At 38.3% G+C, this 22,076-nt stretch overlaps 1 protein-coding gene across 2 annotated transcripts; it reads right to left on the bottom strand.

Annotated features, from left to right (window-relative positions):
* Nucleotides 1–2,168: 2,168 nt before the first annotated feature.
* Nucleotides 2,169–21,960, bottom strand: LOC307026272 (myosin-IIIa-like). Of its 2 annotated transcripts, none has more exons than XM_079661548.1 (7): nucleotides 21,830–21,960; nucleotides 21,599–21,667; nucleotides 21,430–21,482; nucleotides 12,814–12,902; nucleotides 9,295–9,478; nucleotides 5,870–6,004; nucleotides 2,169–2,261 (listed from the first exon to the last, which is right to left on the bottom strand). In XM_079661548.1, exons 4-7 carry the CDS (start codon nucleotides 12,822–12,824, stop codon nucleotides 2,190–2,192), a joined length of 402 nt encoding a protein of 133 aa, XP_079517674.1. In that variant the 5' UTR covers nucleotides 12,825–12,902; nucleotides 21,430–21,482; nucleotides 21,599–21,667; nucleotides 21,830–21,960; the 3' UTR covers nucleotides 2,169–2,189. The 2 variants fall into 2 exon arrangements, with proteins under 2 accessions (XP_079517674.1, XP_079517673.1); XM_079661547.1 differs by having other exon boundaries at nucleotides 12,814–12,899.
* Between the last annotated feature and the right edge of the window lie 116 nt (nucleotides 21,961–22,076).

Raw genomic sequence — 22,076 nt, 5'->3', positions numbered from 1 at the left:
GGAATATTCTCCATTACAAATGAGGTCAGGTGTGTGTTTAGTCATGTTAATCAAATGAGTTGATCAAAGACCTTTAAATAAATGGATGAAACAAAAAATAAAGATGAAATGATCAGGCCTGGCCCTTGACTCAGTGAGGAGAAACCAGAGCAGCCGCTAAAACACACAGCTGCTGACTTTTCGGTCAACTATCTTTGATGTACGTATCCAAGCAAATATAACTAGCATTTCCTATTTCCTGTAAATGATTGGATTGTTGTAGTTGTGTCACGCCTGCAGCACTTAATAATTCCTGTTAGTGTTACACGCTGGATCTTCTCCACTGCAAAACACCTCTATTGTTACTGTGGGCTTTACACACACACAAAAGCTGGTGTCTACTTTCTGCCACCGTTTATTGCAAAGTCCAAGCAAGGAATAACATTGTAGACCTCATTGTCAATTCATGAGTGCAGAGGTGGTTTGGCTGAGGTCGGAGTCAATACAGAGACTAATGGGGGAAATGCAGGCCGCAGTGGTTTATTTTTCTGACTTTTAGAAGGAATCCGACTGAATATCAATGTGGGGTCAATAAGAGGACGAACAAAAGGATAAATACAATTATATTTCTATGATTCAGATGGAATTTAATCTCTCTCCGTATTCCTTTTTTTGGGGGGTAAGATTTACATTCAGTAAAAATGTAACTTTATTCTACATTTTCAAGAGCACCACATGGAAATGACTCTCGATGTCTTTAGTTTGACTCTTTGCCTTGCCTACTTAGTTTTTCTTTAATTTCACATTTCAGGTCATCTAAAGCTCGACAGTTATATCTGTACATAAGCTTGCATGTTTGTTTCCTTTCCGAGAAACCTCTTCACACGTTTCTCCATTTTAGTCATTCTCCAAGATCGCAATGCGTCTTATACTATTACATTATTCTGTAAGTGCAATTTAATAAACTGTGGGTTTGCTGTCACACTTTCAACCAGTGCCATAAAGGCATGTTTAATGTTTGACAAGACTTTCCATGGCTGCAGGAACTCGGTCAATGCTTACTTCAGAGCTCTTTCATTTTTGAAATCTTCCTGTCTGATATGATTTCTCTGTTCACATCACAGTTCTAAGTTGGTCTCCAAGTGCCCCCTCCACAGCTTTGATGCAAAGATTTGTAAAGAGGTCTATGCTACGCAGAGACTTTATCAACATGTAAACGAGGTTTTTTTACATATTTAACAGAGATTTACATACACCGGGTTTGCTGAAAATGGTGAAAAAGATGCTGGGTGTGTGATAACATAATGAAAACGATCCGATGTGTGCTCAGATCACAGAAGCAATGTTTCACATCAGAGATCAGCAGCTTTTAACCAGACGTAAAAGTTAGCTTTCCCATGTAGTTACTCTCCAACTACTGCCACTTATATCATTATAACCAATGTAAGTGACAACAAAGCCTTAGTAAAACCGTAAAATTATTTACAACAAGTTACATTTGAAAGGCAACATAGGTCCTTAGAATTTTAAATTGTGATTAGACTTTTGCCTGGTACATCTTAAAGAAAGCTTTTAAAGTTTCCAATCATCGTTGCCCTTTATATTACAGGGTCTTCCAGTAAAACAGGGGTGCTCACAAATGACATGCACATCTAAATCAGGTTTTTATTTCCAATTAGAGAATAAAAGCCGCTCCATCATCGCAATCTTTGAAGTGTGCTTGAACTCTCTGGGAGCTAAATTAGGCCATCATACATGAAAGCGTGCTCATCTCTGCCCACATCCGCCGCCATAAAGGAGCGCACTACACAAGCGAAGCCAAAAGCTTGCAGACCCCAATGAGCGGCTAACAAAGTGAAGGACGCCATTTGTATGTATTCAGTTCATAATGAGCGGCCTGCCCGTCAGCGCGGGGCAGAGAAAGGCTCCTCCCAGCAGAGCTAAAGGATGGAAAATTATAGTAACCATGGTGAATGTCCACCTCACTGCCTGCTTTCCTGTCTCTCCACTTCTAAAACCCCATGTGCATCTACTTCAGAGCACACACACACTTGCTAAACTGTCAGGCAGTGATTTCAGCCTCAGGATTAGACAGATTTGGAGTGCTGGCTGCAGATGTTTGCAAGGGAAATGTAGAAAATGGACATGCAAACCAAAGAGGAAACCGGCAAAGAACAAACAATAAACAAAGTAGCAAAGCCGAGTGAACTCTACGTGCAGTTTGTGGTCTGATTCTTCAGCATCTTGAACTTGATATCCGAGCAAAGTGATTGCAGGGTCCTCTGCAGACGTCATGAGGAAGGACAGCGATGAAAAGGGGAAGAAACACAAGCTGCAGAGGTGAAAAGTATCTACTGGGTTACAGAACACTGCTACTGTAGATGCAAAGCCCACTGCGCTTTGCCCACTCTGTTCTAGCATGGCTGTGCCTGATCATGAAATAAGGAATAGAACAATGCAGAGCACAGTTTGTACAGATTTCTTTTGAAGGTGCAATTGCAAAAAGTTACTTGGTTGAAAGCGATTGCCTGAACGAACAATACACCAAAGCTTAAATGCCATTTCATTAAATGTTATACTGGAACAGCAAATGGACCAAAAATAAAAATCACTTTTTACATTTGTTGGCATTCTTTCAAATGAGTTTCTGCTATAAAGGGATAAGGTTTGGGAAAGACATTTTTCTTTTTTTTTTATTATTACTTCTCAAAACAACTAAATGTTAGCAAAATCCAAAGCAATGGTGGAAATGTAAATTCAATACTTAGGCATGGCTGTGCTTTGAGTTAAATGCTGTCATCACAATAATGCCATGTGCAAAAAAATTTAAACTTTTGCAAATACTTGTTGTATTTATTATTTTAACATAGTTTGACGCATATTAGCATTCTTGTAAATAGCAGAGAAAAGTAACAAAAGGTATTGGGATTCATCTTCATCATCATGATTATCTGTAAAACATTTCAGGGCAATAGCTATTGGACTTATTAGAAAGCGTTACTAAAAATGCAACGTCACATTCAAAATCACAACTATAAAGACCACAACATACATTAACTTCAGCAGCATTAGTTATTATTATCAACGCTCAAATTTGCTGACGTGTTTATCAGATGTATCAAGGTTTGTACTGCTCTCTATCAAAGCAGGAACAGAAATGACATGCTCAGAAATTCAACGAAACACCCGAATCCGCCAAAGTGTTAGACCCCACAACCACTTCTCTGAGGTTGACCTCAATTACATGTTTGTCTGGAGGTTGACATTTTAAAAAGGCTACAGCAGGCGATGACATATGAAAGACCCAGAACTGGGGAGCTGCAGGGGTTTTAAGATGTAAAGAAAGATCAGGAAGGTCCGCTTGAACTTTCACAAATGCATACCTACATCTAGCCACTGCTGCACAACAGCAAGTACAAGAAATGCAGTAAGGTTTTTGTTCAAAATCAGGTTTTTCTGTAATCAGTTACTGTTAGAAAAATATCACTCGTCACCGGCTTGGTCTTCAATATCAGGATACATGTATGTATTATCCTTGCAAGAATGGAAGTAGTCATCACACACAGAGGTTGCATGGGACGAATAAAGTGTCCTTCACATATCTTAAATACAAGAGTATCACAGTCACAAGATGCAGAGTACGGGTCCAAAGCACTATTCTTTGCTTAGTTCAGATTAGCTAAGGCCTGCATAGGCAATAAACATGACAGTCATATGCCTATCTCCATAGAGGCTGAATCATCATGTTAATCGTTGTCACATAGCTATCATATGTCTAAAACAGTGTGTCCTGACGCTCTTCTAGGTAATCATACTTCCTGTTACGTGCACAGCTACGTAGGGCCTTTGTTATCATGTGCTACTCTGATATTAGAAGAGTACATTCAGTATTTTCCAAACAGTTACCAATTTAGCTAAGGCAGTTTACATGTTACTGCACCAACAACCTAACAAAAAGAGTAATGCTTTCTACCATTTTCGCATTTTCTACCTAAAATGCTTAAACACTGAAATCAGCCACAGGCCACATGGGCCTGTGCTCCAACCTGCTGCAGTGTGTTTATAGATGAATGCACTGTGACAGCGTCTGTCAACAGAAATCCTTGCTCTGCTGCTCTCAGCAGGGTGCTCACCTCCACCCCCAACATATCCATGTTGTTGGCCTACATCCAAATCCCTCAGGTGGCCTATAAGTAAACTCCTAGACTACCCGGGTGGCTTATACTGTTACATAATCCCTGGGCAGATTGGTCACCACTGCATATACCTGGCCAGACGTAGGTTGAGATGTACAACCATACCTTTAATCTGCATGTATGCACTGTGTCTGCACGGTGCAGCCACATTATACAGGTGAATGGTATTTAAGGCTAGGTAGGTAGTGAGTTATTTTTGCTGTCATTGGACACAAAAACCTCTCAACATGGCTCAGATACTGAACTTGGTCGTCAGCGGGGCGTTTTTCCTGCTGCTCTGATTCTGTTTGCGTAGCAGACGATTGCAAGCCAAGCTTTACAGCGTGAACATCATAAATATGATGTTGCATTCGGTTATGCAGGGTTAAGAGCTATGGTTAAGACGCATAAGCTATATAAACTGGTACTTATATAATTAAAAATATTAATCATTTAAACTTCATCATGGATTCATATAGATTTTATTTATTTATTTGATTGTGAAATTTAAAAATAATATAATAATAATACATGGGATTTGTATAGCACTTTTCCTAATTTTCGAAGACGCTTTACATCAAATCAATACCCACAAGATGGCTCTGCTTCGTAGCATTGTACGGAGCCCCCTAGGGGACATGGAGAAGAAAAAAAGATATTGCAAAACCTTTGCGAGATCTCGCAATACTTTTCATTTAGCTTAATGTACTTCCTGGTCAGTTCGGCTGCTAAGGCAACACAGAAACCACAACAATGGAGCGGTTCATCAATTTTACTTTGAGCTTGGCCTTAAATATAAAGATATAACATCAGTGCTTGGCAATAGGCACAGGTTTCACACATAGACTGTATATATAAAGGGTTTCACATAAGTGAAGACACCTCAAGAGAACACTCAGAGCGAGGGGACGTCCCTCTGAGCTGAGTTATTGACAGATTCGAATTTCGCGGATCAAGAACTCATGAACATAACGTTGTAAAAATACAAACAACATGACTTTACAATCATAGCAAGATAGACAACGAGCTACAGAGTCGTTTCTATCCGAACAGTTCGACGCGCCGTCATACGAGCTAAACATCAAGAATTGGTCACAATCTGCAGCTTGAGGAGGGAGAGGAGTGCTTAGGGACCGTCTACAAACTGCAACGGGGTTTTGCGAAAACCTTTGCGAGATCTCGCAATACTTTTGCGAGATTTCGCAAAACATTTTATTTATTTTTTTGTTCAGATAAAAAAAATGTCTTCTCCTTCTCCACGATTAGTTATTTATTTTAACAATTTTTAATTTACACAATTATTTTTCTAGATTTTAACTCCCATCGAGAAAGAAAAGATAGAGATGATCCATATGATGCCAGCAAGGATCCAATATCATTCGGTGAAATCATTTAAACGAAGCATCTCGGCCTGTCAGGGAGTAGGGCTATTGGCGTTACGTGTCAATATTAAGTGTACAGTGAGTATGGTAATGTTTTACCTGGGAACGTTTTAGTGCAGTGAGTTTACAATTGATTTGTCAGTAAATAATTGCTATATCTCTTTAATACTCAAGACAAACTCCGGTGCCACTGCTGAAGGGGGTTGGCACCAAAGTACCGTAAGCAACAATAGTTATCATGGTTTTTATAATACCAAAAATAAACTGCTCACCCCAGCACTAAGGATTCAGTCAATATGGTTTGCAAACATAATATACAATAAGTGTTCCTACCTCCAGTACTAGCCACAACTGGTCTCCACATTTCACATCCTTCTTGTAGTACATCCCGAAGAATTTGACAACATTGGTGTGGTCAGAAAGAGCTTTGAGGATGTTGTACTCTGCTTCGATTTCCTCATCAATATCCTGAAAAACAGGGACACAGATCAGTTAACATAACACATTTCTCATGTTTACCAACCATTTGTTTCCTTTTTGTAACACTTTTTACTCAAATAGATACAGTATGAGGATAAAAATGGCAAAAATATCTAGTAATGGTGACTTTAGCATTCTAGATTAAAGAAATTGAAACCACTCCCATGCCTATACTGTAAACTAAGCTTAAGCCAAGAGAAAGGTTATCTTTTCATATCATTAAGACTGAAGACATGGCTTTGACTAAAGGTATTGTAAAAGGATACTTCACTTATAAAGCTCACTAATCATTATGTTGTATTGGGTTTTAAAAACGAAAGGTTCTGTGCTGGTTACAGTCTGCATGCTAAGCTAAGCCTCAACTGATTTAGCTTCATAAAACGTTTTTAGAGAAGAGAAGGTATTTTATTCATCACCTTGGGGAAATTCAGCTGTAACAGAGTTATTGGTCTTGTTTTCTAACTCTAGCGAAACAAGTGAATAATCACTTTAAAACTGTTGCTGTTCTTTAGGACAACTTGTGAAGTCTCTACCACTGACTCTTGAATTGAATGTGTGTGAAAGGGGCAAATCCAGGAGTTCATAAATATATAAATTATGGGACACTCTTTTACTGTAACTTGCAGCCATACAGTGAGATTCAACGAGACAGGGGTATTGTACATGGAAATATTGTTCGTGGAAATTCTAATTAAACGTATTCAAAACTAGGTTAACCATAGACGCAAATCATTTGGTGTTACCTTTGACTGTGCAGTTGTAATTGTTCAATAATTGTATATTATGCAAATATAACACAATATTATACAGTTTTTCGCGATTTAAATAAGTTGAAATCAGAATCAAATACAAAAATAACATGACAAATTACATATGACATATTATTTATGACTAATACTCCACTGCAGTTTTTCCAATTCACCCAAAACAAAGCAGAGAGTCATACAAAGGTAAATGAAAGAGATTGTTCGTTCTTAAGACCCCAGAAAGATAAAAACTATCCAGTATCTTTCAAGGAGAAAAAAGTGTTCGAGGGAAAAACGAATACAAGAAAAGGTTTTGTGTAAAAGAAATATGGTTTTGATTCCCTCTCATAACCCCTCAGAGTTGCCTCTGTGCACCAAAAAGAAACAAATCCCAAGTATTCTCCTGAAATGCTATAACCTGAAACTCAGCATAACGTAGCACATCAGGGGACTTTCCACTGTACTTGTAATGAAAGTAATAGGTCTGATACTCAACCTAGTGATTAAAACGATGGTAATGAAGGTGCTCACAGTCTAGTGGTCTGAGGATAATCATTTCTCAATAATGAGAAAGAGTAACAAATGTACAAAAGACTAATGGGACTTTCATAAGCATGAAGGCAGGAATTAATAGAAATTGGCTGCTCATTAGAGCTGCTGTTTCAGCCATACAGTTCACTGTACCATCAAAATAAACAGAGGTAAATGATGGCTATGCACCATGACAGCAAGGAAATATGAAGTATGAAAGCCAACACTAATGTTTCTTTATCTCAAAATAGTAACCTTTCTTAATTGTAGTACCTCTTGCGCAGTAATGTTCTGTAATTCGTAAATCTTTGCTGCTTCTTGGATCTCAGAAGCAGCATGGGGTTATCTGCTCTGTGTCAAAATGTTCTTTCTTTGGGCCAGATTTGCTTCACACACTTATGCATGGGTGCCAAATGGGTTTTGGCTCAGTTCTAAAAACTCTGCACAAGCAAGAAGAGCCCTGCAATGATAAATCCAATAATTAGTCAGAGGCAATTTGCTAAGATAATGATTGTAGATGGAAGAAACCTCCTTTTCTTAACGCCCTCTGCAGGGAACAGAGCAGAGCACCATGACTTAAATCTAGTATTGGGCTAATGAGTCAGTGACAAGGTGTGTCAGATTTACAAGAGATCTGTCAAAATACTTTCCAGAACTTTATACACATATTCTTCCTATTAAACTCCTCATTCTGAAATCATTTTTGTAAGGATGGGTCAGTTCTTAACTGCTTTTGCTATTATATAATTACTATGTAATGTAACACAAACTCTTGAAATGGTTTGCAAATATTATTGTCTTGTCTTGTTTTGAACTGTAGCCAAGAAATAAAAAAGGAAGAGAACTCACAAAGATTAAATTAAACTTAAAATACAAATCATATCTTCTGGAACTGTCATATCCATATCACTTGAGTCATGTTTGCACATGGTCCAGCATAAATACTTTAAATAATGTGCAGTATATATAAATACATATCAGGGCTCGACATTATAAATGGCCCGCTGGCCCGGAAACACTATTTAGACACCCCGGGTCAGCATAACGTACTTTCCACTTGCCCGCTCGGGCCACTAAAAATATTGCTTTAAAAGAAAATTGTCCTGTGGTATTGGTATTTTGACAAGCAATGTTGTTACATTTTTTCGTTTATTAATGCTACAACATAGCGTTTCGTGAGGTGGTTGTCTATCTTGGGTGAAAAGCAAACAGCTGTTTGCTGCAGAGCAAAACAAATGTTTACTTTCTCGCCACCTAACCATTCGCCAAAATGTTTTTAATACCAGCGGTAACCCCACGCAGCATTCTCATCTGTTTGTCCTTACTGGTGTCATTCTCTGGTTGCTAAAGCCATTGTAACACATAATCACTGATGTTCCGCTGTAACGGTGGTAGACCCGTGGTAGACTCATCAGAACAGAGTGGGCGAGCTGACCAATCAGAGCACAGTGGACTCACAGGGAGGGGGGGGGGGGGCAGGGGCTCCAACAAGCCGTTATCAGAGCACAGTGGGCTCACAGGGAGTGGGGGGGGGGCAGGAGCTCCAACAAGCCGTTTAGGACAGAGAGTGAATACACATACTATACAGAGATGCTGTATGAGAAACCAATGTGAGTTTGGAAAATGTAACAATATAAATCTATTCTAGCAGACCTCAACAATGGAATTATGATCAGTAGAAATGCCCATGACATGGACCTTTAATAAACCAAATATGAACAACCAACATTGAACTGATGATTCAAATGTTGTAGTACAAGTAGTAATGTAGTTTGTGCATAAATTACTATTGCAACAAATGTGTTAATTTTCTTCATTATTAGTCGATTCTTTTGGACGAATGCTCTTTGGCCAGTGGTGACAATGGTGGGACCCGTGACAATAAAATGTCTACCCCTGCATATAATGTTTTGCATAAGGAGTGTTAACACTAATAGAAGAAGTAACATATTCCATTTAAATTGAAATACACTCCTGTACCAGATAACAAAGTCAACTTACATGGATGGGATCAAGTATCTTTACAGCCGCTTTACTTCCATCAAGTTTATTGAGCACCTTGTAGACTTTTCCATAAGTCCCTTTCCCGATTGTCTCGATGATGTCCCAGGCGTCAGTAGGATCTGGAAAGTTGTCGAACACAATCGATTTCCCTGATTGTGGAAACATCTTCTGGAGATTTCTCCTATGAAAGAAAAACACACAAATTGTATAAAACCTGCAGAAGTGCTTTGTTCTTTATAAGAGTTCCACTGAAGGAAATTTAAAGGCCTTTATGCATATAGTCAGTACATAGAGTAACACAGACATTTTGAACAACAAACATTGGTGTGTTGTTGTGTGATAATCATTGGGTTATCACACATGAAACGATTATTTGTCTGAGGAGTGTTTCTTAAAAACAGACATATTACCTTTTTTAAGATTAAATACAATACTCAATGCATTTTTGTGTAAAATGATTTTGTACAAAAGTGTTATCAGATAAGTTTCTTGTTTACTTGTGTCTTGTTGACTGTTGAAAGTGATGTCATGCTGGTTTGTTTGGCAATTGAACTGGAGGACCTTTTCACTACAGGATAATCCAGTGGCAGATTGAGGGTTAATTCTTAGAGGTTTCCATTTAGCTGCATGATGCAACAAGGTTAAATCAAACTCTGGACATAACTGGGCATTAGTTTAATAAACATGTATTCAACTTCATTTTACTCCTTGTGGCCTTGAGGCTTAGTATTATGTCAACTTTAAAGATTTGTAAGTGACCTCAGTTTCTATGATAGCCACTGATATCACTCTATCATTACTACAGTATTTCATAGTTAGAAAAGTGTCATTTAAACTATAATAACATATATCCAACTAGGATAAAAACACACACACACACATTATCAAGGTTATTAAATGCAGTGAGAGAAAAAAAAACAAGAATGTAGATTGCATGAAGATGTCCAAAGGAAAGTTAGTCAGAGCCAAAAAACTCATAAAGCAACACTAAATCCTCCACAAACACACTGCTTAACAATCCTTCAAGAGAAGGGTGCCTCTTGCTGCCCTCACAATTGTGCATTAAACATTGAATCTACTAAACTACTACTACTAAAAACATACTGACAGCAGAGTAAATCCAAACAAACTTACATTGTTTTCTTAATAAGACTTGAAACATTTCTGAATAAACAGTTAATCCATTTCTGTGCAAAAGGTTAGCTTGGAGCGGTGGTGGGCCAGCCTGGCCTGGCGGTGAGTGTAAACCACAGAGGAGGAGCTAACGTGAGCTAACGCCAGCTAATCTCACCAGCAATTCCCCCGCTCCAGGACTGCCATTGGAAACCATCTCTAAGTGGTATGAGATACGGCGGGATTAGCAGGAATTAGCAACTGTAGCAGCGTGAGCCTTTCCCCATATAGACGCCAATTCATACACAAAGCTGGTTAGAAGACCTAAGCACAAACAGTGCTGCAGTGGGCAACTATTCCTATTATTATTATCAGTGGTCACTTTATTTGTGTTAAGGGAAATTGCCTCTTAACTCACCTCTCAACAGTAATTTGATCTAATCTAATATTATAATTATTATGAATAAATGAGTAAATGATCATAAATCACTCCAGGGAAACGTAAAACTGGCACATAGTCATGATTTTGCAGTGATATTATCAGTCATCACCTATGCAAAGCAATTAGACTCCTGTTCATGTGAATGCATGTTTAGGTAATTGCACTCCTGTGCAAACCTGCAGATAACTTCAATAAAACATAAGTGCTTCTATAAGTAACAACGTGCTTTGACACATGAGAAAGGAGGGTGAAACTCTAGGACTCACACTGGACACCTCCAACAGGAGCTGCAGGGAAATGAGCCCTTACAGGAGACTGTGTGTGTGTCTGTGGGGTTATCCAACCTTGTTCGCCCTGAAACACTGGCTGCTTGTCACTTTTAGTTAGATGTTTACTGGCATCAACCAGAGTCTTTGAAGTGCACAAATCATGGACTGCACAGGTTTAACTGAGCATTACTGTGTTTTATAGAAAGAAAGAAAGAAAGAAGGGTATAACATTTGAAAGAAATCTAATTGAAAACCAAATTACATCTTAAAAGTCTCAAGTGGAAATGTACTCTCTGATCTGAGTGATGTGTAAGTGGACTTTTGGTCACTTGAAGCTCCTAAAAGAAACTGAAGATGCATTTGGTACCGGCGTGGACTAATCCGCAACGCTGATGAGTGGGTTCAAGTTTTGGCTTAACCTTGGCACAACAATACTACCAGTGAACAAGTCAAAGATAATGTAGCTGGTTGGAGACACTAATATTTATGCAAGTGCAAGTGATTAAAGAAGTATTCAGATTCTTATTTTAAAAAAAATACTGATACCACAATGTAAAAATACGTCACAATTATTTAGTGAAAGGAAAACAGTTTTATAAAAAAGAATTACTTAAAGTTCTCAAAAGTAATATATTGTGCAGTAAAAATGTTCCAGTGTTTCACAATCATGGGTGTTGATTATTATTACTGCTGCAATAATATATGGTTTAAGGTTGTGCTTACAGTATATGGACTAATACTGTTGGTTAGAATAACATAAAATGCATCATGATGTACAAGACCATAATAAACGTGGCATTGCTGTTCAGGGAGAACCATGTTTCCCTAAAAACTGACAATGCATTGTATATTTGGCTTAAGGCTTAAGGGGTAACATTTCTGAAAGGTATAATATTGTTCAGTTTATCACAAACATATCACCAAATCTGGAGATATTGGTTTACAGTGGACAGAGAGGCAATGCAAAAATCTTATCTGTAAAGTAACCAAAGCTTTCAGACAAATAGGAGTAAAAAGTACAATATTTCCATCTGAGATGTAGTGGTGTAGAAGTATGAAGCAGCATGAAACGGAAAGTAAAATGTACTCGTATTTGTACTTAAGCAATTGAGTAAACATAAGATATGCTGCTAAGATCCAATTATGGGGTTTCGGATCACAATGCTACATAAAGCAGAAAAAATGGTGTCTATGGTTTGGTTCTTGAATTTTGCTAACTTAATAAAAGTAAATAAAGTAATTATACAACATTCACAATAAGAGAACAATATTTTGAGGACTACGGTCTGTAATAAACACTGTTTAATCTGAATAGGAGCCTCATAACTACTCAGTAAAAAATAGTAACATAGCTTAAAATAAAAATAAGCAACACCGCTGTCTACCAAATGAAAAAGAAATATTTCAATATTCGTATAAACTTACATTTGATGGATGATGGTGAGAAAGTGAGAATAGAACCCATGCAGGGTAAGGGTAAAGCATAGATTTAGACACATAAACATGCAAACAAGCACACACACACAAACACACACCCACACACACACACACACTGCATGCCAAGTAAACATGTGCTGAGCCACTCCCAACATTTGCAAATAAGGAATCCAAATGAAGGAGCCATGCTTGGGTCTAAAGATCTAGTAACACATGCAAACACCCTCATGCCAGCCAAAAAGTCATCATACTTACTGTGAGCTCATTTGTATGCTTGAGTATAAGTTGAGGATGAAGCATTAGCAAGCAGCAGCAGGTGTTCCTGTGTGCCCCAACCTCTTCTGCTGTATTATACATCAACAATAAAGGAACACAATATTACAAAGTAATATAGGCTCAATACGTAATTAGTTTAAGTAATTAGATTTAGCATGAGGGCGTGCAGTAGCAGCCGATAAGTCTGATAGTGTCATAAATTAGCCTGTGGAAGACAAGCTAACAACAGGCAAGTGTACCGTGTGCAGCGAGGAGCGAGTCAGGTGCAACAGGCCATGACTGCACTGGAGTGCCCTCAGCATCGTTAGCAGTGTCCCGTTACAGGCTCTGCTGCTGGGGAAAGAGCTGCTGTGGGGCTGAGCCAGAGCTGGACTGAGAGTTCAGTTCAGGGTCTGATGCTATCTGAAGCTTGGCTCGAATACATTCTGTTTGTGAGCATCATCAATTATTTGTAAAGAAACAGCTAAGGTGACCACATTTTCAAGATTGAAACCCTAAAACCAGGGACATTTTGAGTTTTGCGGTCAATATATCATTAACATATCTAATTTTCGTCACTGTTAAAGACAAATTGGGGACAATTCTGGTTCAATGTAATTCGAACATTTTAACTGTTGGATACAAACAGAAGGACGATAGCCCATATATGAGATTTCGAAAGTATTTTATTTTGAAACTCTACATCAGAATGTCCTGATTTTCTCTGAATGACTAGATGGGGTGTCCTGCTATCACCCTGAAGTGAAATAAGTATTTGATTGACTTAGAATGACTCTTTGATTATGGCCAGTTTCCAATAAATAATAGTCAAAATATAGATGGACAATAGATCTAATTTGAGATTTTAAACAGCATACATTTTAAATTCTGCTTCAGAAAGTAATGTTATTTTAGGAGTGTTGTGAGATGGTGTCAACATCAATTGAAATTAGTCACCCAGTGGAAATGTCAGATATGTCTTCATAACTGTATACTTACATTTTACATTCACCCAGTTATAATGTGGTAGTTATACGTAGTTTGTTTTAAATGATTATTGATCACATTATATAGTACATATTTCTTCATTTAAGCTCCAGTATATATGAATATGTTTGGTGTGTTTTTTAGGTATATTTGTTATTGACCGAGTAAACGCTTTTATTTTGAAGGCAGTTTTTACAGTCCTCTATCCGTAACGCATAGGATATTCGCGCGCCGTAATACAACGTGCGGGCTGGCTTGAATGACCACAGTCTATGTGTGTTTACCCAGTGTTTCCTGACATGAAACGTTTTATTTCACCTTGCTGTTTTTAACCTATATTAAAAAACGGGGACATTTCCGGGGACAGTTTCAACCGGGGACTGTCCCCTGAAAACGGGGGCGTCTGGTCACCCTAAAACTAATCTGATTTTTGGATGAAATGTCCTTCCCTACGTCACAGGTCACAACACAGAACTGAAAATACAATGTGCTACATGTGTCATCTTGCTAACATACAAGCTAAACTGCGATTTACATACAGATTTTGCTTTGTCACAATAGCTGTTAGCAGGCTCAACACTTCTTAAAACTACTAGCTTAACTCCCACACTTGTTTAGCTTACGGATAAACAGACTGTTATCAACACTCAATAAACAACTAACTAACTACAACTAATACAATACAGTTTCCACACCTGTTTGGCCACCTACGAGCTGTTAGCTGGCTAAAGCTATCTAAACCACTAGCATTATTTCCACAGCTAAACTGCTTTAACACCCGTTCATATTTGTAGCTAGCTTTTTTAACCTAAGTTATGTGATAGAGTGTTGTTATAAATATTTATTAAATGATTATCTATCTAAAAAATTACCTATTCACGTTTGCTGATTTGGCCTCTCAGAAAGTTAGATGCATTATCCTTATGAGCTACTAACAGGTAAAGTTTCAGACTTGGGGGCTTATTACATTACAAAAAAATAACAATTCAGATAGTGCGAAGAGCATTAACTATTGAATGGGTGTGTATGTAGCCTACAGAAAATACCTTATGCTGCATGTCTATACTTCATGTGGCACCTAGAGAGTGGCAGTTCATGATGATTTGTACCCTATAGGGCTAGGCCTGGTAAAATTCAAGCATTTTAATTGTTAAAAATCAGAAAAATAAATATATGTTTTGTGTCAGATTTTAAGTGTTCATCAGATTTGTAACATGTGGGAAGAATGTTGCATTAATAATAGGCTAACTTTTTTGTCAATGCAAACAACACTTTGAGATCAGCTTTCCCCTGTAAAGTTGATTCTGCTGAAACTGTCGGAAATGAATTGCTAAAGCAGTGAAGCTGTTCATTTGTTATACTGACCGATGGCACAGTGATTGTTTTCTCCTAAACACTCAGAGGCAGGTTTCCTTCAGAGAGAGAAATATGTATTGTCATCTATCAAAGCAGTAAAAGCTATCAAATTGGTGTGTTCTACTCATTGTTATTGCAACAAACACAAACAACAATTGGAATTAAACATCTAGTAACTAGCCATATGAATCTATATATTAGGCTATAATAAAAAAATCTTAGGGTACTTGATGTTATCCTTAAGAATAGTAAGCCTAATCAAAAGTATATGTTTTCGTTTTCTAAAGTTCTGGTTGTCCAGTTTAACATCCAAATTGCAGGGAGCAAGAAAGTCGAGTGCCTTCCTCTGAATACCAATCCCTCTCCAGTCCAGTTGGTCAGTCTATTGAAGTCACCTTTCAGGCCTATGTCTGTGTATTGGACAGTGGAACATTACCCCAATTTGCAAGAAAGCATGCAATTGCTTAATTCTTATTGAGGCCTCCAATCACTATAGCTCCGAATAACAAATAAATGGTTGCTTCTGTTGGGCTTTTTGGGCCTTTGACTAGATATGTTTACTTGTGAATTTTCATTTTTCAACTCCATTTATTTAGCAAATTCATTTGATTTATGAACATTAGAAGGATGACCATATGAAAAATCTCTCGAATCCAAGCTGTTTCTGATATCCTAACAAGACCACAAAAGACCACATATGGCAAAGACTTCAAGAAAAGTCAGAAAGACAGCAGTCATAGTTATAAAAGACTGAATGTTTATTTTTACTAAAAAGAAGAAGAATTAGGTAATAGAAAAGAACATGGAGTAGTAGTCCCTTTTTCAAATGGCTAAAAGGGGATGTCATTTTTCAGTTTTAAAGTGGGACCTGCAATAGTTCTATTTCTTTGACCGTCCCATAAAACCTCATTAATCAGTCAGCATTGGGGCCCCTATTATTAGCCAATGATAAATATAGGAGCTAGTGATGTCTCTGTCCTGTCTTCACCTCAGCCTCCTATCAATGACCCCCTCTCATTTTCCGTCTGGGACTCCACATGAAAAGCGGACCCGTGCCGACTTTATTGTTGTTCCCTCAAGCATGCCCTCTAGGCTTGGGTGACAGCAGCAAACCAGCCTCATTTCCTGCTCTGCTGCTTTACAAATAGCTCCTGGAAGCTGGACCAAGAATGGGATGTACTGATGGCCATAATAATCGTATGATTAAAGTGGGCAAAGGTCCAGTTCAGTGTGCAGACTGGACACAACTCCCTGCCCCCTACCTCACTATTTGACCAGAGAGTAGAAAAGCACACAAGATTGAAGATGTCTGTAAAACTAAGTGACACTTTTCCAAACTATTGTTTAATCAGGTGTCTTTTTTATGCCTTTTAAAACTACTTTACTATTTCTTCATTTATAAAAAAATCAAACATAAATTCAGAAATGTATGTTGCCCTCAGGATGAATTGTTATCACCTGCCTATACACTTTAAATATGCACTGCTAAACATCAGTTTGTTAGATTGTGATCAGGTTAGAATACTGACAATTAGCTTGAAACTTCTTTGCTAGCATAGCTATTCAGCTTCTAATAAACAAATTGCCTTCTACACATATTTCTAAAAAGAAACACTGTACACAGAAAAGTAAACAGTTGTGTCATGAAGTAGAAAATGCAATATTTATTATAGGCTAATTCAAATGGAATTCCAGTAACACTAGAAAAACGAATAAAGGTTTAATATCAGCTTACAGCAAGACATCCCAATGAGTACACCATCTTTACATAAGTCTCTTTTTGCCTTAAACAGAATAAAACATTAGGAGAGAATCCACGTGCCTAATGTGTGATGTGTTACATAAGCAGTTAATAGGCTTAATTTCCTGACAGGTAACCTACATATTGCTCTGCTGCAGTGCAAGCTTCTCACCCACTGATCAGCCGCTAGTCTCAACACCATGAAGAATCATCCTCTCAGACACTACCCGTGAGATATTTCATGGCTGCATGATCAAATAATCCTCACATACTGTACAGAACTGTAAGCCATTCTACTTTGATGTGCTTATTTTAGTTTTCTTATTTCATGCATGTTTTGACAATGTCAGAAAAAAGCACAATCATTTATGTAAATCAAACAAATGAAGATCACGTAACTCTGCGGCTAATAAATATTATCTATTTGTGCCCAATAGAAATACAAAATAAACTCCGCAATGATTATGATGTACATTTTTTAAACCCTCAACAAGCAGGCAAACCGATAATTGTTCTTTCAAACACACAAAAAACACATTTTCCTTCCTTTTGTCAACACCTCTAGTGGAGCTGCATTGCTTTTTATCAAGAATTTCTCAGATGATTATCCAAAACTACTCTGAAGAGTTAAACACAGTAACTAAGCCAGATACTTATTTAGCATAAGAAGGATTTCATGAGAAATTAGTCTTACCTGAAATAAAAGTAGCTTTTTTCAGACATTATTTCAGACCTACTCCGTTGACAAATCATTTGTGAAATGTGTTAGGATTCAGAACAGTGTAAGTGGTTGAGAACAATTATGTTGTTGAAAATTAAGTGGCACTGGAATGACATTCAGTAACAGAAAGTCATTCCGTCTCTTCTAGCCCACACACTCTGACGGCATTGTTATTATGAATTGTTATCTGCGTTGTCTCAAAAACTTGAGCAATTTTCCTTACGTCATAATCATTCTAAATAAAAGCATTGTTAAACTTGAATTGTACTGTATGATTGTGTAACAGTGCAGAGCCATTTGCAGTTTGATCAATGCCTCTACAAAATGCTGCAAAGACAAACTCAAGAATCAATTGTCTTGGTGAAATTCACTTTGACTTCACATTCACACAGTGCACAGAATGATAGATAAATGTTCTTGAAATAAAAAAAGGATTAGCAGGGCAGCACTTTCTGCAGTCCTGCAGCGGAGTCAGGCCACTTTAAAAAAGGAAAGATGAATATTCGCAGAACTTGTTAATCTAAATGCTTTGACAGCAGATTTGCTGCAGTGGTGACACACTGGGGCTGAAGGAGAAGCAGCAGTTCATGAAGGTTGATGGATGGATGATTAATTGATTGATTGATAAGGGAATTGATTAACACAGTCCCTCTTTGTGTGTGTGCACATGTGGGAATCGATCTCAGCCTGGAATCGCTTCTGACATTGTCAACACTGCACCCAAAGGGATCCTACTCTGTCCTGCGCTTGCATTACTAAATTCATTCTAGCCTAAATTAGATTATTGGGGTTGCAATCGTTTCATTTAACTTATAACAAGCACACTTTTTCCATTAAACAGAGAGGCAAACATGCATTAAAATATCATTAATTGACCATGTAGGCCTATTTGCCACTCAAAACCATTGACTCAAACGTATTTTCTTTCCGCCTTTTTTGTAAACTGCTGCTAAAAACAACACATACAAACAGTAAACCACTATGTGATTGTCCCTACCTTCTCCTTGTGCTAATCACATGGTTATACTCCAGAGCGCAGAGTGCATGGTGTCGGGCACAATCAGAAGAAATCAGAGATCACTTCAAGGAGATTTAAGGAGGACGTTCTGATTGTTTATGCCTGTGTGATGCAGATCAGTGGACGGCTGGCTGGGTCTGCAGCACCCGAGTCGACTCCCGTCTGTAAAGCCTGATTGAATAAGGCTACTGATGAGGCTATTGTGGCCGTATACGTGGTGTGAATGCCTGACAGACACGTGGCCGTCCTCAATGACTGGCTGCCATTGTAGCAGCCCACTGGGCTGTGACTTTCCCAGCTGTGTTATATAGCACATCATGAGCCACTTAAATTAGTATTGGGATTGTGCAATTGATAGAAGGATCACTAAAATACAACCATGTACGTGCATGCAGCTCCATTTCCAACCTTTTTTTTCAGTTGACCTGACAACCTTGCTCATTACAATGTTTGTATGAACATTTTGTGCAGAGGATAATGCAGGCTAAAGCATTTAACCTTATTTGCTGATGTTTTAAGGTGTTTAGAGACAAAAATGGTTTGAGGTCAAATTGGAGAAAAAATAAGTCAATGTAACACAACCGTGAGGAAACACAGCCAATCTAACTGTGGAAGTGAAGGAATAGCTTATGAGCCTTGGTACGCCTCGGATGGTAATGAATCTGTACCGGTTGTCCTTTGATATACGGAAATTAATTCTCGTTTAGAAGTCCATAATTGCAGATCTTAACACAGGGCTTCTTGAGACATTTGTTGATAGCACCTCCTACAGCTCACATATTATCATTTATCTTGTTCCATAGGCAGTAACATTCAATGTGTGATAAACTATTTGTGTTCTAAAAATGTATGTCTAAGAATAGATTTTGTCATTGCAATAGCTTCCGACCAACAGCAGTTGAGATCTAAATTATTGTTCAGTTTGAAAATAGGTATGGTCGGTTCTTACGCCTCCAATTTAGCATTGCGGCTGGTGTGACCCAATCAAAGTCTCTAACTACTGTGTTTATATTAAAGGATTTGTTTTAAATACACAATTAATGTATGAATTTAATGTTCTTTACTTTTCAAATAAAAATATGAACAGGACTAAGGAGACAAGCCTGAATAGGGAAATTAATATGCTGAAATTATGACAACGCTAACATTTGCTGTCATTCTGTTTTACAAAGTTTGCAATCTTCATTTAGTGTGTAATCTACAAGCATTTGCTTTTAAGAGAAAAAGGCTATTGAGCACTAGCTGGTAGGAATGTTGTAAGTCTTTGTTCATGTTGTATATTAATCAATTGCAACATTAATAACAATAGAGCCATGCAACTATTGGTAAACGAAATCCTAGTTATTTTAGGGTTTTTCAGTAGCTAAGTTAAATTGCAGCGTGAACAACAAACTGCTGTTGACCTATTCCCTCCCACTCCCCTGCCATCCCACATAAGTACTATCAGCGGTGTCGTGACAGGATGCTGAGCAGTCCCAACAGTGACTCATCATCAGGAGTTGGTCCTCTTCCCCAGTGAAGAGGAGTTGTATAACACATGTGCCATGTTGCTCTTCATCATTCATTCCTCTTTTATAAGTACATATGTCTCTGTGTTTTAATCTTCTCATCCCTGGAAGTCCTAGAAGTTTGGTGTTGGACTTTAGATATGCAAGTCAAAAAGAATGTGGATCAACAATACTATTAGATTTGTGACTTTTTGTGTATCCTTTCGAGTTTCACTTCCTTTTCCTCAGGTTATTATGTAGTGCTTGAATTCCCTGATGGAACACATTAAATTGAACAATACTATAAAACTGAATCAGCTTTTTCTCCATATGGCTTCACACATGATTTTCCATATACCGAAGTGCTGCCAGGTTGAGCTGAGATTCACAGCCGGAGCAAACACACCCACCTCTCATGCTTTCACCAAAATCTGCAATAACCCCGGAATGCACGAAAAACATGTATTTTTCCCCAAAAACCTCAAAGCATACATCTTTGAGTCTGTGAAAGAGATGGGGCACACAACACCTGCAATGTGTGAAAACAACAGACGTAACATAGGGAAAGCCAGCACTGTGTAATTAACAGCTGTTATCATAATAGAGGTCATGTAGAAGTGCAAAAGCATAGCTTCCCTTATTCTGACGTAATCCCTCCTTCCCAAAAAAAACAAACAATACAACCAGGCTAGACCTTCGATCATAATAAGTGTCTGACATGCAATCACTATCTTTTTCATCAAGCTTCAACTTCTCGATGGCAATGCAATATATTATTAAGGCAGACAGTAAAGCCCCAAGGCCAAACCCCCCCCATCTGTCTGTGTTTCCAGATAATATGACAGCTCTGATTGGGGGTTAATGGCCAGTGGCTTTATCTGCTCTCTTCCACGTTCCCTTTTTTACTTATTTTCACTTTCTTCCTGTCATTAACTCCGCCAAAGACTACCCACACTACTATGATTTAATAATCAAAACCGAACAACCACCTCATGCCGACACACATCAAGATTAGACACCCCCACTGAGATGAGACCCACTAAACATGATGGACAAAATCCAAATGATCCCTGCCACTTATGTACTGTATAGGCAGATACTCTGAAACTTATTGTGGGGTTTTTGCATCCTGACTTGTGTGTCTGCCTGAATCCACTCCCCTTCAAATGATTTTTCTTTTTTGGGGCAAATATGTCTGATTCGTCCTGCGTCACTGGACGATTAACCAAACAGGATTTGAGGGTGGGTTTTTGAGGCGGGGGGTTCCTTTATGCTGTCATCCTGCGTATTCTTTTACGTCACATACCATCATCTCCAACGTGTCCAAATGATATGTCTCTGGACGTAGCTGTCACATGCCTGGGGAGGAGGAGAAAAATAAATCGGATCTTTTTTTAACTTGTAGCTTTGAAAATATATCCATAACATGAACAAACTACCAGGATACATATTTGATTTTTAGAAACAACGCTTACAGCATGCTACCAATTATCATTTTTTTCCTCCATTTCTCCCTTGAGGCATCACTGTCAGTCTGAGGACACCTGGGGGTTACAAACCAGACAACAGTTAGTGCCTCTGACCCTGAAAATAGAGGTCATACCAGCTTTACATATTTTCTTCAGTGCAAAGAGGCAAAGCCATGCAGGTGTTGTACAAACAGAGAAATAGATCAACTACAGTGTAGAATCTCAACAAAACATAACCTGTATCACTGCTGATCTCTGTGCTCGCATTGGACGAAGCGCATGTTGTGGCTGAGTCTCTCCATCTTGTCTCTTCAGGAATAAAATCACGCTCAAGGCAATTCATTACTATGGCAGCACGATGTCGCCACCCTCCACCCCCCCCCCCGGCTCTATCATAGGGGCTGTCTTTGCCCAAATGTGCTCAGAGGGCAGAGATGAGGTTTGGTTTATGGGCTCCTGTTTGCACAATTCCCCCAAGAATACA

This window comes from Notothenia rossii, assembly GCF_949606895.1.
Source record: "Notothenia rossii genome assembly, chromosome: 12".
Lineage (NCBI taxonomy): Eukaryota > Metazoa > Chordata > Actinopteri > Perciformes > Nototheniidae > Notothenia > Notothenia rossii.
The sequence above is the reverse complement of the archived record's forward strand: the minus strand, read 5'-3'. Positions and strand labels throughout refer to the sequence as shown.

What these genes read in the sequence shown, in the direction of transcription:
- LOC307026272 (XM_079661548.1), bottom strand. An exon ending in AGATACTTGATCCCATCCAT is followed by an intron (nt 6,005 to 9,294) that starts GTAAGTTGACTT and finishes CCTGTTTTTCAG; the next exon opens with GATATTGATGAGGAAATCGA. An exon ending in AGTTGTGGCTAGTACTGGAG is followed by an intron (nt 2,262 to 5,869) that starts GTAGGAACACTT and finishes TGACGTCTGCAG; the next exon opens with AGGACCCTGCAATCACTTTG.